Raw genomic sequence first — 14028 nt, forward strand, 5'->3', positions numbered from 1 at the left:
CGGCGGGGTCTGGAAGGGCGCTCTCTGCCGGTGGTCCCCCCAGCTTCGCGGGCCCTTTGCCCTGCGTCCCCTGGCTTTTTGGGGCCCCGGGGATGTTGCTTCATGTCCACCTCAGGACAGCCCAGCTCTGGCCCTGTTCCATGACCACTTCAGAGGCATTTCAGGGCCAGGGGCTGGAGCTGCACTCTCAGGGAGGGCCGGGGGCAGGAGGGGCCAGGGCTGCAGGCGCAGAGCTCCCACCAGGCACTAGGGACTCAGCCCATGCCTGTGGGGGGGGTGGCGTTTGCACCCGGGGCTGACCCTCTGGCCCTGCCTTTCCCTGCCAGAGCCCTTTCCACTCCAGGCCATGCCGCAACACAGACACCTGCTGCCCCCCAGGCACCCCCAGGCCCCCCGCTCCTCACCCAGACCCGGCTGCCCCCTCCCTCGAGCTGCGGGCTGTCCTCACTCCGCCTCACTCTGATGGGTGGGGCTCCCCATGGCCGTCGTTGCCTGTGTTAGCGTGCCTCCCGTTTCCCCAAAACACTCTTAGTCATTCACTCACTCATTCAAATGCTGCTTGAGTGCCTCCTTCGCTGGGTGCACGCTAGGCCCTCAGGGTGGCAGACCTGGGTCCACCGTCAGCTTCTCATCTGGGCCCGTCTGCTCCCGCTCCTCCCCCAGCTGCTCTCCACCACATGTCTTGTGCCTTTAGAATAGTCTCGCTTTTTTGGAAGCAGCCTGATTGCCAGGCCCCTTGTGGGCTGAAGAGCTATGGTCCAGGGCTGGAGCCATTTTCCCATGTTGCATGCCCGGGGGGGTGGGGAAGGGCTTGCCTCCCAGCTCCCAGCCCCACAGTGTCACCCTGCCCCCTCCATGCTCCATTCCTCCCATCCAGAGCCCAGTCTTGCCTCCCCCCACGGGTCCTGCCCTAGAGGAGGCAGAGGGCAGCTGCTGGGTGCGTCCTGGGTGTTGACCACGCCAGGTTACAAGGGCCTCAGGCAAGAGTCCTCTTTTCATAGGGCCCAGGGAGAGTGGGCAAGCAAGCTGCTCCCTGTGCTTCCTCTTCCTCAGAGAAGCCTCCCCAGGCTCCTTCTCTACCTGCCCCGCCCTGACCAGACTAGCTGCTGGGGAGAGGGGCTCTCACCTTCCTTCTCGGTGCCCCCGAGGACGCCCCTCCTACCCTGGGAAGCTGCTCCCTTCCTCCCAGAGGTCTTGGAAAGATGTGGTCCTCCCCCAGGATGGGAGGGATCCCCCGATCTCATGGCAGCACCACTGAGGATTCTGGCACCTTCTGTTGCTGGCTTACTTGCCCAGGCTCCCTGGGTGAAGCCTCTTGCTGTTCGTACCTGCAGGGACCAAGCCGTGAGCCCTTCCCTTTTCCAGGGGACCCTCCTGCCAGGAAAGCCAGAAAGAGCCATGGGAGCCTGAGTCAACCATCTCAGGGCAGGAGGAATGGGCTTCATCGGAGTGAGGGTCAGGAACAAAGGGCGTTCCAGGCCCATTGCTAACTCGTGGGGCCACGTGGAGAAAAACGGGCAATGTTCACAGGCTTAAAGCAAGGCTTGCATTTCAGCAGAAATGTTGCCCGTGAAAACGCAGGTCCGCTGGGCCTGGCCGAACCCGCAGCCTAAAAACGAGACGGCCCTGCCAGGGCCTGGACCCGGTGGGGGTCGCAGCTATAGGTCTGAATAAAAGCCTGGCTTCAGAGACCCGGGGGGGGGGCACATAGCTGCCTCTGAGTGGGGAAAACGGGTTGGGGGAGAATCTCCCCATTCTGCCCTCAGAGGTGCCCCTCTGGGAACTCCTGGTCGGTGACGTGGAAGAGAGGGTTGGCTGCTCCTCTTGGGATTCCTCAACAGCCCTGCACTGGCTTCTGCGGGCCTTGGGACCGGCCTGAGTCATCCGCAGGGACCCAGTTCCTAGAAATGGGACATTCCTGAGTGCCAGGCAGGCGGCTGGCACATGAGGCAAGCAGGCTGCATCTGGGCTGCTCCTTTTATAAACCCTCCACCCCCTCGCTGAGAACGCAGTGGGGATAATGACAGGGAAGAGGTCCACCCGGCCTTCATGGGGGCTGGTGGGGTCGGGCTGCAGGGCTTCCGGACGGGGGGGGTGGGGCACTCTGCGGCAAAGCAGAGACACAACTGGAATTCCTTGAGGACTTAGTGGGCCCATCACTCAGGAACTAGAGCTCCATATTGGGCCTTTGGGTGGGCGGTGCTGTCTCCTAGGGAGGGCTTTGGTTTTCCCTGCTCTGCTCTAAGGCAGGGGTGAGCTCTGAACCCCTGCAAGCCATGGAAACAGCTCAGGGGTGTCCGGGAAGCTGCGAAGGGGAGAGCGGTGCCGGGGAAATCAGGGGATGCTGTTTGGTGTATTGTCTTTGTTGACGTAAAGATGTTCGAAGCTTGTGGAAAAAAAAACAAAACCCACGCCCAAGCTACTGATGTGGTTGTATTGGTACCCAAGGATTCCCCAGCTGCCTGCGCCCTGCTCCGTGGGTCTTCTGGTCCTGACAGTGTCAGACTGCGCTGGGTGGTGTAGCCTGGCAAACCCAGTGCTGGGCTCCACCTCGGAGCTCTGGGTCAGGTCTGCAGGTGGCTGCCTCCTGGGCCCATGACCCCGGCTCCTGGCTGGCCCCATGCCCCTGCCTGCCCGTGCGTGCCTGTGGCCTGCGTCAGGCTGTGCTCTGGCTTGGAGACGGTCTCCAACCTTTGCACCTGCCGAAGCAGCTGCTTTAGTTGCGTGTGACTCAGGGGCCTTCCCCGGTGGCCAAGCCAGGCTGTCCCTGACTCAGTGGGGTGCCGGGATGTCCCAGCACCCCCGAACACCTCCGCATCCCCATCTGTGACTCGGGTCACAGCCGGCCGTTAATTGGTTTCAGTAAAAGCACTTTGATTAGGCTCGGATGAAAGGGGCTCAGAGAGTACAAAGCCACGCAGGGCTTTTGGGGTGAGAAAGGTGATAGTAGACGGGAGACGCGGGAGTCTCAGACGGGAAGTCTGGTGTGGTGGCCATGGAGCTCCTCACTGCTCTCCCTTTTCATCCACGCTGAGGGCTCCTTCTGCAGAGGGGGGAGCCTGGGAGACGGCTGTGCGGGACGATGCCTCACTCCAGACCAGAAGGCTCCTCCATGTCCCAGGCTGCTGCCAAGGTGACCTGCCCGCCCCCCGCTCTGGGAGGTAGCCCAGCAAAGCACCGAAGGTTACCGGGAAGAAGCTCCTTTCCAACATCCCAGAGATCCAGAGTCCCAGAGAAGGCTAAGTTGCTCTTGACCTGCCAGCCTTTAAATAGTCAGACCTTCCCTCTCTCTTCGCTTCCCTAGTTCAAGCTCTGCATCTGGCCTTGCATCCTGCATGTCCTCTTCGGAGAGCTGTGGCCATCGCCTCGGCACCCACTGATGGCTTCGAGGCTGGGACAGGAAGAGGGCCGAGATTGTGCGTGGCTTTCTCAGGAGACTCCTGGAAAGAGGAGTCAAGGGGGTGGGTGAGAGTGGAGAGCAAGAGAAAGTGCCCAGAGTTCATGAGCTTTCTGTATGGCCCCAGGGGAAAGACCATCCCCGGGCTAGTGGGGTGAGCACCAAATCAGAGACTCTCAAGTCTGGAAGGGACCACAGAGACCCTCTGGTGCTTGAATCTCCTTTGTAACCCTAATCAAACACTTGGGCACTTTGAGCTTGCACACCCTGAGAGACAGGGTGCTCATGGCCTCATAGGACAACCCACACTACGGCCGACCAGCCCTGATGCCCCCACTGTCTCCCTGTGCACCCACCTGCCTGCCGGGACCGTGCTAACAGGTCCAGGCCCTTTGTATACACCCACCCCTTCAGGTACCTCGTACCCCGGTTCCTGTGCAGCCTGGGTCCGTGAGGGCATGTGTTCGAAATTCTGGAAACACAGGACTCTGCTGAGCATTTTGTGGGGTGGGGGTGGTTGTTGGGAGGGAGCAGGGGAGAAGGGAAGCAGAGCATTTATCCCTTGGGCTGGGCATTTAGCCCCCCTGACAGTTAACACTTCCACTGTCTGGGGCCAGCCCTGGCCTAGCAGCTCTGCCCCTGAGCCCCACCCCTTGGCACCACTTCCCCCCACCCCTCCCAGTGTCCTGGCAACGGGAAACAAACACAGGGAGAGCAGAGTGAGGGCAGCCAGGCGGACTTGATGGGGAGGGCTAAGGCAGACACACTCCCAGCTGGGCTCTTGCTCCTGCCAGCCTCCACACACCTTCCCTGGCTACTGCGGGGGGCCGCCCTGGGCGCCGAGGACCACCGTGCCCCCTGCAGGATGTGTTGGGGGGAATCCACAGGGCGCAATCAAAAGCAAATTTTATTTCTATAAATTCAAAGGCCAAGTGCCACTGGACGTGTGGAGGAAGCCATCCCGAGGTCTCTCGACACACAGAGGCGCAGGCCTCTAGGACGGCCAGTCTGGCTTGTCTGGTCCACCCTGGAGGCCCGGCTCCAATCCTGGGGAATGCCCCGCTGGAGTGGGGAGCAGGTCCCCAGAGGCCCAGGTCTCAGGGATCTTCCCCTCAGAGCAAAAGTCACCCTCAGCTGACTGTCCCGGCTTCACCCTCTTCTCTGGTGCATCCGGCACCTCCCCGCTTTATTTCCTGAGGACCGACATGCTCCTCCGGCCACTCTCCGTGCTCCCGGGTGCACCATGCGTGGTCCTCCAGAGCTGCGGGAACGCCACTCCCACCAGGTCAGGGGGCTGGCCGCCCATCGTCTTGGCTCACGACCCTGTGATCGAGGGGCCACCCCACCCCTCGCTGCTCTCCCTGCCCAGACCAGGGGCTCCAGAAGGACCGACCAGGTTGTGCTAATGGCTGCCTCCCCAGGGCCCAGCCCGTTTGTGGACAGGGTGAGGGTCCCGCACGATGTGGTTGAGCTCCCTGAGGTGACCACAGCTCGTATCTTGAGTCTCTTCATTCTTCGGGTTTGTCACCAGGAATCCACATCCTCTTTCTAAGCCATTCCTGTAACCGTGGCTGGTAACCTTCAGCCCCCCAGCCCTCGGCGGGGCTGACTCGGGAGCTGGCAGGCCCCCTCCGGGATGGGGAGCCCTTCGTGCTGCTTGCTCTGACCAACCCGGGGCATCACTTGATGGGAGAGACGGGGGCACATCCCGGCCCCCTCCCAGGGGCCTCCCTTCTTCTGGGCGGGGGGGCAGCAGGAATCGAGGAGACTTGGGAGGCCTGACTGGAGCTGGGGGTGCTGTGGGTGTCAGAAACTCCCCTACAAGCCCTGACCCGGCCTCAGCCCCTCAGGCCCAACCCAGTTTCTGAAACAGCCCACACAGGGACCTCGGCCTTCTGTCAGTCCCCGACCAACCCTTCCTCATCCGAACCCGGCAGTGTCCCACCACGCCCACTGTGCCCCCCAACCCCCACTCTTCTCGTCCCCCCGTGGCCTCACCTTGCTGCCCTCCCACCACCAGCCCTTGCTGAGAACTGCTGGAAAGCATCAGCCTGGGGGGCCTCCCGCTTCTCTGTGACCGTGCACCTCGGTAAACTGACTTGGTGTGCTGGTGTCCCTCCCATGGCCGTTCAGACATCTGCTCCCAGACCCTCTCCTCCAGGGGCCACTCCTGGGGTCTGCTGCCTGGGTCTACACAGGGACCCGAGAGACGGGCTAAGGAGCCTGCTGACTCTGTGTGTGAGTGTGTGGGTGCATGTGTGTGGAGTTTAGCGGGGCGCAGGTTGCAGAGCCCGGGCGCAGGCGTGGGGACAGGGGCTTAAGCTTGAGCCTGGGGTCCCAGGGAGCAGGGCTGGAGGGCAGGGCCTGCGGGGCTGTGTGTAACTGCTGTGCAGGACTTTGGAGGAAGGTGAGGTGGGCCAAGGCCTCTGACTGTCCTTCCCCAAGGCATCGTGGGGCTGGGCCGCACCTCGGCTCAGAAGCAGCCTCTGGGCTCCTCCGGGTCCTGGGCCTGCGTCTTCCCTTCTTCTCGGTGTCTCCGTTCACTCCTTTCCACGCCTCTGTCTCGAGATTCTGCTTCTGTCTTAGGATAGAAGCCAAGACAACCCACACTGGGGGCCTGCACGGAGGAAGGCCCAGTGTCCCCTGGTGAGCTATGGACTTCTTAGGGAAAAGCAAGAGGCCCTTCTGGAAATGCGTGTGCTGGATCACAGGTGACCGCCTGGGCCTCTGCCTCCCCGCCTCTCAGAGCCTCTGATGAGCCACCTGGATGTCACATGTGCTCTTCTCCCTCTTCACTGAGCACCTGCTCTCCCAATTACCTTCTCTCCCCCCGGGGCATGGACAGACCGCCACAGTCCCCTGATCTGTCCAGACCTTTCGGAGACCTGCAAAGAAAGTGGGTGGGGAGATGGGATGTTTGTGGGTGGAGATTGGGTGGGGGAAAGGCAGAAGGAGGAGTTGGGGTGGGGGGCTCCCAGGAGTGGCCTCTCTGCCTCTGCTGAGGATAAGCCCAGAGAGACACAGGGGCCGGCTGGGGGCCGGGCTTATGCTGGGAAAACCAAGCTGATACCGCAGGGCCCTCCCTCCGCCACCTCCCCAAAACCCTGCAGGGCTCAGGGCACAAGACAGGAAGGCTGGCAGCTTCATTTATGGGCCCCAAACCATAAGAGGTGGCAATTAGCCCTCAGTGGGTCAAAGGAGAACAACAATGTGCTTTGCCTTTTGAGGCTTTGAGGGCCCCCAGTGTGGAGCCCTCAAAAGTGGCCGTTCTTCTAGGAGTATCTAAGCCCTCAGTCTCTCCCAACACGCATCCCCTAGACTCCAAAACCAGGACGCTCCTCCGAGCTAGTAAAACGGCCTCTGGTGGACCCTGGCTCCTGGTTCAATGTGGCGTCCGGGGCCCACTCAGTGCAGACAGCTCCTGCATCCCTCCACCTGTCCCTCGGGGAGCTGGACTGGTGGCGGGCTTCGGTTGTGGAGCAAGACTCCTGAGGTCACACTTGTTAGGGGGTTAGGTTGCCTCATACTCGGAACTCTTTCCCCAGCCTTGGGACCTCTGTTCACACACTGATGTATGTTGATAGGACACTGGTGTTCTCCCAGAGCAAAGGGATGAATATTCTAGCCAATCTGGCATTTAGCAGATGGAGACTGAAGTCTTTCTGTCTCATAAATAAAACCTCATTTTTGATCCCCACAAATCACCCTGCCCATATAAGTGCAACTCATGTCCTAAATGTAACCACAGTCTGCCCTAACTCGAGTCCCAAACTTAGCCTAGCAGGAGCCCCAGCCCTAAGTCAGTCTCAGCCTGGCTTTCAGCTTCCTGAGCCAGGCTTTGAATGCACGTAAACAAAACCTGTTCATGCCTTATCCTAACCCTGGCCTCAGCTCCCGCTGTTAACCTAGCTTAATCCAGCCTTCGTTCCCATCCTGCCCTCAAGTCTGACCTCGAACTCCTTGGTAATCCCAACTACCTGACCCAAGCTTCACCCCGAGTCTGGCATGAACCATCCAGGACCCAATCCACCAACCCTTCACTTGAGTGTATCCAGTCCCCTTCTCACCGTTTTCCTCCTGCCCATCCCTGACCTTGCACACTTTTCCCCTGTGGGTGGGTCTACAAACCCACAGGGCCACCAAGCCCTGACTGGATTGAGAGTCAGGATGCCTGGGTGTCCCTCTCTCTGTCAGGCCCACAGCAGCACCCGGGCTGCATCCCCTGTCTGTAAAGTGGGGAATAATGATCCCTGCTCTCCCGAGCGTGCGGTACAATCCCATAAACCTCGAAATAAACAAGGAAATAAGGATATTCATTGGTACATCGGCGGGTCCCAGAGCGCCCTGTCATTGCTGAGAGTGCTGGTGGAGAGGTCTGGAGCGCGCAGAGACGCGTGGATTCCTTGTGCTTCCTTGTTGGGCTGCCCTGAGCCCAGAGCTCTCCCTGAGACTCACCCCCACTGCCCTCCCTGTGCCCCCCTCTGCCAGGGAAGGGGAGGACCCTGGATTCCTTTGAGGGAGCTGAGCTGCTGCAGTTGGCTACTCAGGACCTGACCTGTACCATGGTGTGCGGGGCAGTCCTGGGATCCCCCCGGAGCACTAGCCGGGGCTGGCGAGCTGCCTTCTCCCTTTGGCGGCCAGGACTCCCCCACGCAGCTCCAACCTGCCCAGAACTGTGCTGGTCTTGTCACCCTAGTGAGCCGTCCAGGTCACAAGGGTCCTGGTCTGCCTTCTTGGGCAGAGAAGCAAGGACAGACACCAAATGACCCCTAAAAGATGTACACACTGCAGAGACATGGCTCACGTTGGGTGAGCAGGTGCCAATGGGCTCGCTCCCTTCCCTGGCCCTCCTGGCGTGGTTCTTCCTAGTGTCCCCTCGCTGCCCCACTGCCCCGCGCCCTCCCCTCACCCCCTCCACACACCCTGGTTCCCCTCCTCCCAAGCCCTGCTGGAATGGTGTTGGTTCTGCGGGGACATGGGGGCTCGATCCCCCCCACCAGCCCCGCTCCCAGGGATCCCCTGCACTCAGGGCTGGCCTCACCTCAGGTATGGGTGGGGGACACAGCTCCAGAGAGGCAGCCAAGGAAAGACCCCTATCCCCAGACACCCCTCTCTTGCAGCTCAGGAGGCTTGACTCCCTTTGAAGGGCCAGAGGCTCAGGCAGAAGGTGGGCTGGACATTCCCGGGTCCCTTTCATCGGCCTGGGCCTTCCCTCCAGCGCGTGGCCCCTTCTCACAGATCAACTTGGGGGTTCCCCGAGGGTTGAGGGTCGAGATGGTCAGGTGGGTCTGGATGCTGGAGGGGGTGGGGACTCGGAATGCTGGCCCGTGCAGGGGAGGCTGGGTCAGACCCCTGGGCTCAGTATTAACCCTTCACGGCCTGGCCGCCCTTCCTCCACAAGCCTGACTCTCCTTCCGCTTCCCCATTTCCCCCAGGGAAAGAGGCAACAAATGAGTGGTGAGGGGAGCCCTGTGGACGCTATGAAATGGGGCGACTGTTGTTACCCCGAGGATGGGGCCAGGAGGAAGTGGAAGTTTAACAGGTGCCTAATTACAAGTCCCGCTGGCCGCCCTGCGCCACTCTCGGGATCGGGAAGAGCTTGGGTGAGGGCCGGGTAATGCCTGGGTAGGCCACTCTGTCACCCCGATAATTAGGGTTCCTGGGGCTCCTCCCCAAGGCGGGGACCAGGCCCCCTCCCTCCTATAGAAATAACTCCGGCTGTGGCCGGGCACTCATTGCACCTTCTTGCCACCCCGGGCAGTGTCTGGGCCCTCAGCCCCCCCTCCCTCCACCTGTCCCCACACGCCCACCACCACCACCGGCCCCGGGATACCCAGCCCAGGCGGAGGAGACACCAAGCCTAGAGACATGGGAGTTCGAGGAGCGTTCCACCTTCTACTCGTGTGCCTGAGCCCAGGTATGGGGCTGAGCATCGGGCAGGGACGCCCACACGACGCCAGATGGGCAGGGAAAGGGGCAGCAGGGAGCCTCAGAGGTGGTCGGAGATGCCTGTTGCCTCCCGGCTTTGGATATTGCCAAGTGGCCCAGGAGAGCCCTGTACCCAAAGGTTTGGAGCACGTGTCTATGGGGCAGGAGTCCCTGATGGAGCTGTGCTGTGTCTGTGAGCCGCGTGGGGCTCGAACATGCATGCACGAGCTGTGGCCTGCCCGGAGAGCTGGGGGGCTGGGGCTGGGGCAGGGGTGGCAGGAGAGCAGCAAAGCTGGAGGTGCCGAGGAGGAGCCGGGACAGACCCGTCCTCCTCAGTGTGTGCTATTCCCAGCGGGGGACTCACCCCCACCCCCACGCTCGAGGTAGGGCAGGGACGGGCTTGGCAGAGAAGGCAGAGGAGGCACGGGCCTCCGCTCCAGGCCCCTGAGCTCTGAGAGTGCCCTGGTAGCGCCACACCCCCAGGGTGAGGCCTGAGGAGGGTGGGGAAGGCGCCTGCCAGAGCCCCCTCACCCCACCGGGGCGCACGCTGGGAGCAGGGCTCAGGAGTGGGTGCTGTGGCTGCCCGCTAGGCTGGGGCAAGTCCCAGCAAGGGCCATTCTGTGTGGGCCTCGCGGGAAATGGCTCTGAGACCCTCATGGGGTCTGGATTCGGCATGAGGGGGTTTGTGGGAGGAACTTGAGAAGGGGGGAGCATTTTCCGCCTTTTTTCATGCACATGTGTACGTGTGTGTGTGTGTGTGTGTGTGTGTGTGTGTGTGTGTGTGAGAGAGAGAGAGAGAGAGAGAGAGAGAGAGAGAGAGAGGGACTGCATTCCCAGCAGGGTGCGTGCAGAGCCTCCAGCTGGTGAGAGCAGGTCAGCAGAGCCCACTCAGGAAGCCTCAGCTGTGCTCCGGGACCTGGGACACGTCCATGCGGGTGGTGTGCGGTGTGGGTGCGGAAGGGCAGACCCCGCGCTCTGTGCATCTATGCTCCAATACCCTCTCGTCAGGGCTGCCTTTTCTCCCCTCCCTCACCTCCAGAGGGAGGGTTAGGGGCTGTGGGGCAGCTTGACAGTTCATGAAGGATTTACAAGCTGAGACTAGACACCCACAGAGGGAGTGCAGCCCTGGTGCTCTCGTGGGGGGCCGTGCATCGCCACTGCTCCATCCTCCCTCCCTCTCTCCAGGGTGTCCTGACCAGCTCTCTCTCCCACCCTGGCTTTCTTCCCCCTCTCCCACCTCTCCCTTCTCCCTCATTCCCTGGAATACTTCCTTAGTGCCACAGCAAGAGGGACCAAGGTGAGACAGCAGGAACAACTTCCTCAGGGGAGCGTGAAGGGTGTGGAAAGGCTGGAGCCCTGGGTGGAGGCTGAGAGGCTAGGTGAGGCTCCCTGGCCTGGGACCACGGAGGACACTGCCTCGTGCAGGGTGGAGGCGCTCTCAGTCAGCCTGTCCCTCTTTCCCAGTCCCCCTTCCCTGCAAACTTACCCTCCTGCCTGCTAGCCCCCTGGGTATGGGGACAGGCCACACGCAGGCTGTGGGTGGCTCCTGGCAGCCCTTCCTCAGGGTGGAGCCTCTGCTTTCGCAGAGCTCTGGCTCGTCCCTGGCGTGCCTCCTGCTGCCCCGGGATCTGGCAGCCAGCATCGGGATCCTTATCTCAGGACAGCCCGTGTTCTCCTGGCCTGGGGCTGAAGGACGCATCACCGATCCCGTTAGTGCTCCAGTGGCCAGCGTGCCTGCTCTGGGTCCCCCTGGGGCCTATGGGGTGAGGGCTGCTGCCCTGTCAGGGTTCGGAGGTGCGAGTTCAGTGATCCTTGAGGGGCTGGGGGTGTGGAAAGGGCCCTTGCTGTCTCTCTAGAACCAAACCAAGCTTGTCTAGTCTTGTACGAATTCACACGTGGGACTCCGTGAGTGTGCGGTGGGCGTGTCTTCTGGATTAATACGAACCGGTGTTTGTGCGCAGATGTGTGTCTGTCTGGATCTGAGTGTCGGTATGGCTAGGAAGGTGGGACTACATAGGCATATGTCTGCATTTTGAAGGTTTGCAAAAGCGTGTCGATGTGTGGCCGTGAGCAGGCGTCTCTGCATGTGTGACACACTCTGACAAGAACGGGGGTCCTAGAGCTCGAGAGATGGGCAGAGCAGAATGAGGGGCTGAGGCCAGGGCTGGGACTCCAAGGGATTTGCTGGCTGTCATGAATGCAGGAGATGAGCCAGGCTGGGCCAGGGGCCTGGGCAGGAAGGGCTGTGGGAACCCGAGAGGTGGTGCCTGCCTGCCCTGCTTGCGGAGGTTGGGGCCCTGACACATGCCCCCTTTGTCTTCCTCTCTGGGATCAACCGGTTGGGGCTAGGGCTTGCCTGGGGCTTCAGGGTAGGCAGGGCAAGGAGCTCGGGCCTGAGCTTCCGGATCCTGGCTCCTCACCAGGCTGACTCAGTGGAGCTCGGGCTATTAGGAGCGGGAGGGGCCCCAAGTGGAGCGAGCATGAGAGGGCGGCCACCCCTGAGCCACACAAGCCTAGGGGAAGGACACAAGTCCACGATGCCACGTCATCACGCAAGGCTTCGACTGCACTGCAGATGCACGTGGCCATATTCCCAGGCCCACACCACCACTCACTCTCTCACAAGCACAGCCAGGCTCCCGGTCACGGCTGCCTCCTGTCGCGCGCAGGCCCAATGATCACTCAGAGCAATTACACAGCTGGGCACACGTGGTCACACCCAGGCATACAGCCACAGACATGCGCTGTCATACACAGAGACACACACAAGCATGTCCAGCCTTCTGCTCCTTGGGCTGGAAAGGGACCCTGGAGCCCATAGTGTCCATCCTCCTGTCTCCAGACAGGTGCGTCTCACTGGCCCAGACAGGGGCGCCTTTTAACGAGCCAGCGTCCATTAGAGCATTTAACAACTCAGTTGCTTCGTACGCTCACACACACACACGCACAAAGTCATGTAAGTCTATAAGATACCCTACCTGGCTGTATGCATGAATGTCCCCACAGCACACCGAAGCAGCCACAAACACTCACAAGCACACACTGTACACGTGTGCGTGCACACGCAGGCACAATCGTGCTACACACGAGCAAGCACACATAACAGCCGTATACATACAAACAGGATTCAGACGCAGTCCCACGCAGTTACAGAATATAGACGTGTGCACACAGGTATGCACAGACATGCACAGACCAAGCCCTGCATTCTCTCTCTCACACACACACACACACACACACATGCACACACACACGCTGAGGGCAGCCACTCCTTCCTAGGGAACTCCACTGAGCATAGTGGAGAGAGGGGCTGAAGCTGACCCCCCCCACCCCCGGTCTTCTCCCCTACCGCATCTGCCCTGCCCTTCCCCTAGCACTGCTGTCTGCTGTGCGGATCAACGGGGATGGCCAGGAGGTCCTGTACCTGGCAGAAGGTGATAATGTGAGACTGGGCTGCCCCTACATCCTGGACCCTGAGGACTATGGTCCCAATGGGCTGGACATCGAGTGGATGCAGCTCAATTCAGACCCGTCACACCGGGAGAATGTGGTGAGTGTTGGGCTTACCCTATGCTTCACGGTGCCCACCTGTAGGGCAGCCCACACCCTGAGGGGAGAAGGAGGGCAGATGAGCAAATGAAGACCTTGAACGTCCCCCATGGCCTCTCTGGAAACGGGGGCAGCAGGGACAAGGGCTCTGCAATCACAAATCAGTTCATCTGCCTTCTCCCACCTGCTCCAGAGGGCACGGGAGGCCTCAGGGCAGTGCCAGCCTGACCGTACACTTTCCAAAGCGCCTGATTTCATCTGCTCCATACATTCACTGCGAGGCTAATGGGTCGGGTGTCATCATGACCATCATTACCATCAACAGAGTCTCCGAGAAGTTCAGTGAGGTGCCCGAGGCAGCCGAGCCCTGTGGGGCTCCTTGGCTCTGCCTGGGTCACCATATCCGCATTCTCCTCTTCTGCACAGTTCCTCAGTTACCAGGACAAGAGGATCAACCACGGCAACCTCCCCCATCTGCAGCAGAGGGTCCGCTTTGCAGCCTCGGACCCCAGCCAGTACGATGCCTCCATCAACCTCATGAACCTGCAGGTGTCAGACACAGCCACTTACGAGTGCAGGGTCAAGAAGACCACCATGGCCAGCCGGAAGGTCATCGTCACTGTCCAAGGTACAGCTGGATGCCTCCAGGCGCCCCTTCCCCAGACTCCAGAGCCTCTTGGCCGGGCCCTGGCTCACACCTGCCCCATTCTCTGCAGCGCGGCCGGCGGTGCCCATGTGCTGGTCTGAGGGCCACATGAGCCACGGCAACGACGTGGTGCTGAAGTGCTTTGCCAACGGGGGCACCCCGCCTCTCTCCTACAAGTGGGCCAAGATCAGCGGGCACACCCACCCCTACCGCGCTGGCTCCTACCACGCACAGCACAGCTTCCACTCCGAGCTCTCCTACCAGGAGTCCTTCCACAGCTCACTGAACCAAGGTGGGGCTGGGCGAGCAGCGGGCCCCGGGGTGCAGACAGCGAGGCCTGGGACAGACAGGGAAGAGCGAGGCTCGGGTGCTGGCCGCACCACTGACGGGCTGCAAGACTCAGGCAAGCGGCCACACGTCGATCTGCCTTGGCTTCATCTCACATGAAAAGGAATACTGACGCCTACCTTCCATNGGGGGGGGGGGGGGGGGGGGGGGGGGGGGGGGA

At 61.2% G+C, this 14028-nt stretch overlaps 1 protein-coding gene across 1 annotated transcript in view; it reads left to right on the forward strand.

The window, feature by feature from the left end:
• The first annotated feature begins 8882 nt into the window (after positions 1-8882).
• Positions 8883-14028, forward strand: part of VSIG8 (V-set and immunoglobulin domain containing 8) — an 8022-nt gene continuing 2876 nt past the window's right edge. Inside the window, exons 1-4 of the mRNA XM_034667674.1 lie at positions 8883-9314; positions 12700-12875; positions 13301-13502; positions 13591-13812. Of these exons, the coding sequence (XP_034523565.1) occupies positions 9266-9314; positions 12700-12875; positions 13301-13502; positions 13591-13812 (649 nt within the window). The 5' untranslated portion in view covers positions 8883-9265. The remainder of the gene's footprint in view (positions 9315-12699; positions 12876-13300; positions 13503-13590; positions 13813-14028) is intronic.

This window comes from Ailuropoda melanoleuca, chromosome 8, assembly GCF_002007445.2.
Source record: "Ailuropoda melanoleuca isolate Jingjing chromosome 8, ASM200744v2, whole genome shotgun sequence".
Lineage (NCBI taxonomy): Eukaryota > Metazoa > Chordata > Mammalia > Carnivora > Ursidae > Ailuropoda > Ailuropoda melanoleuca.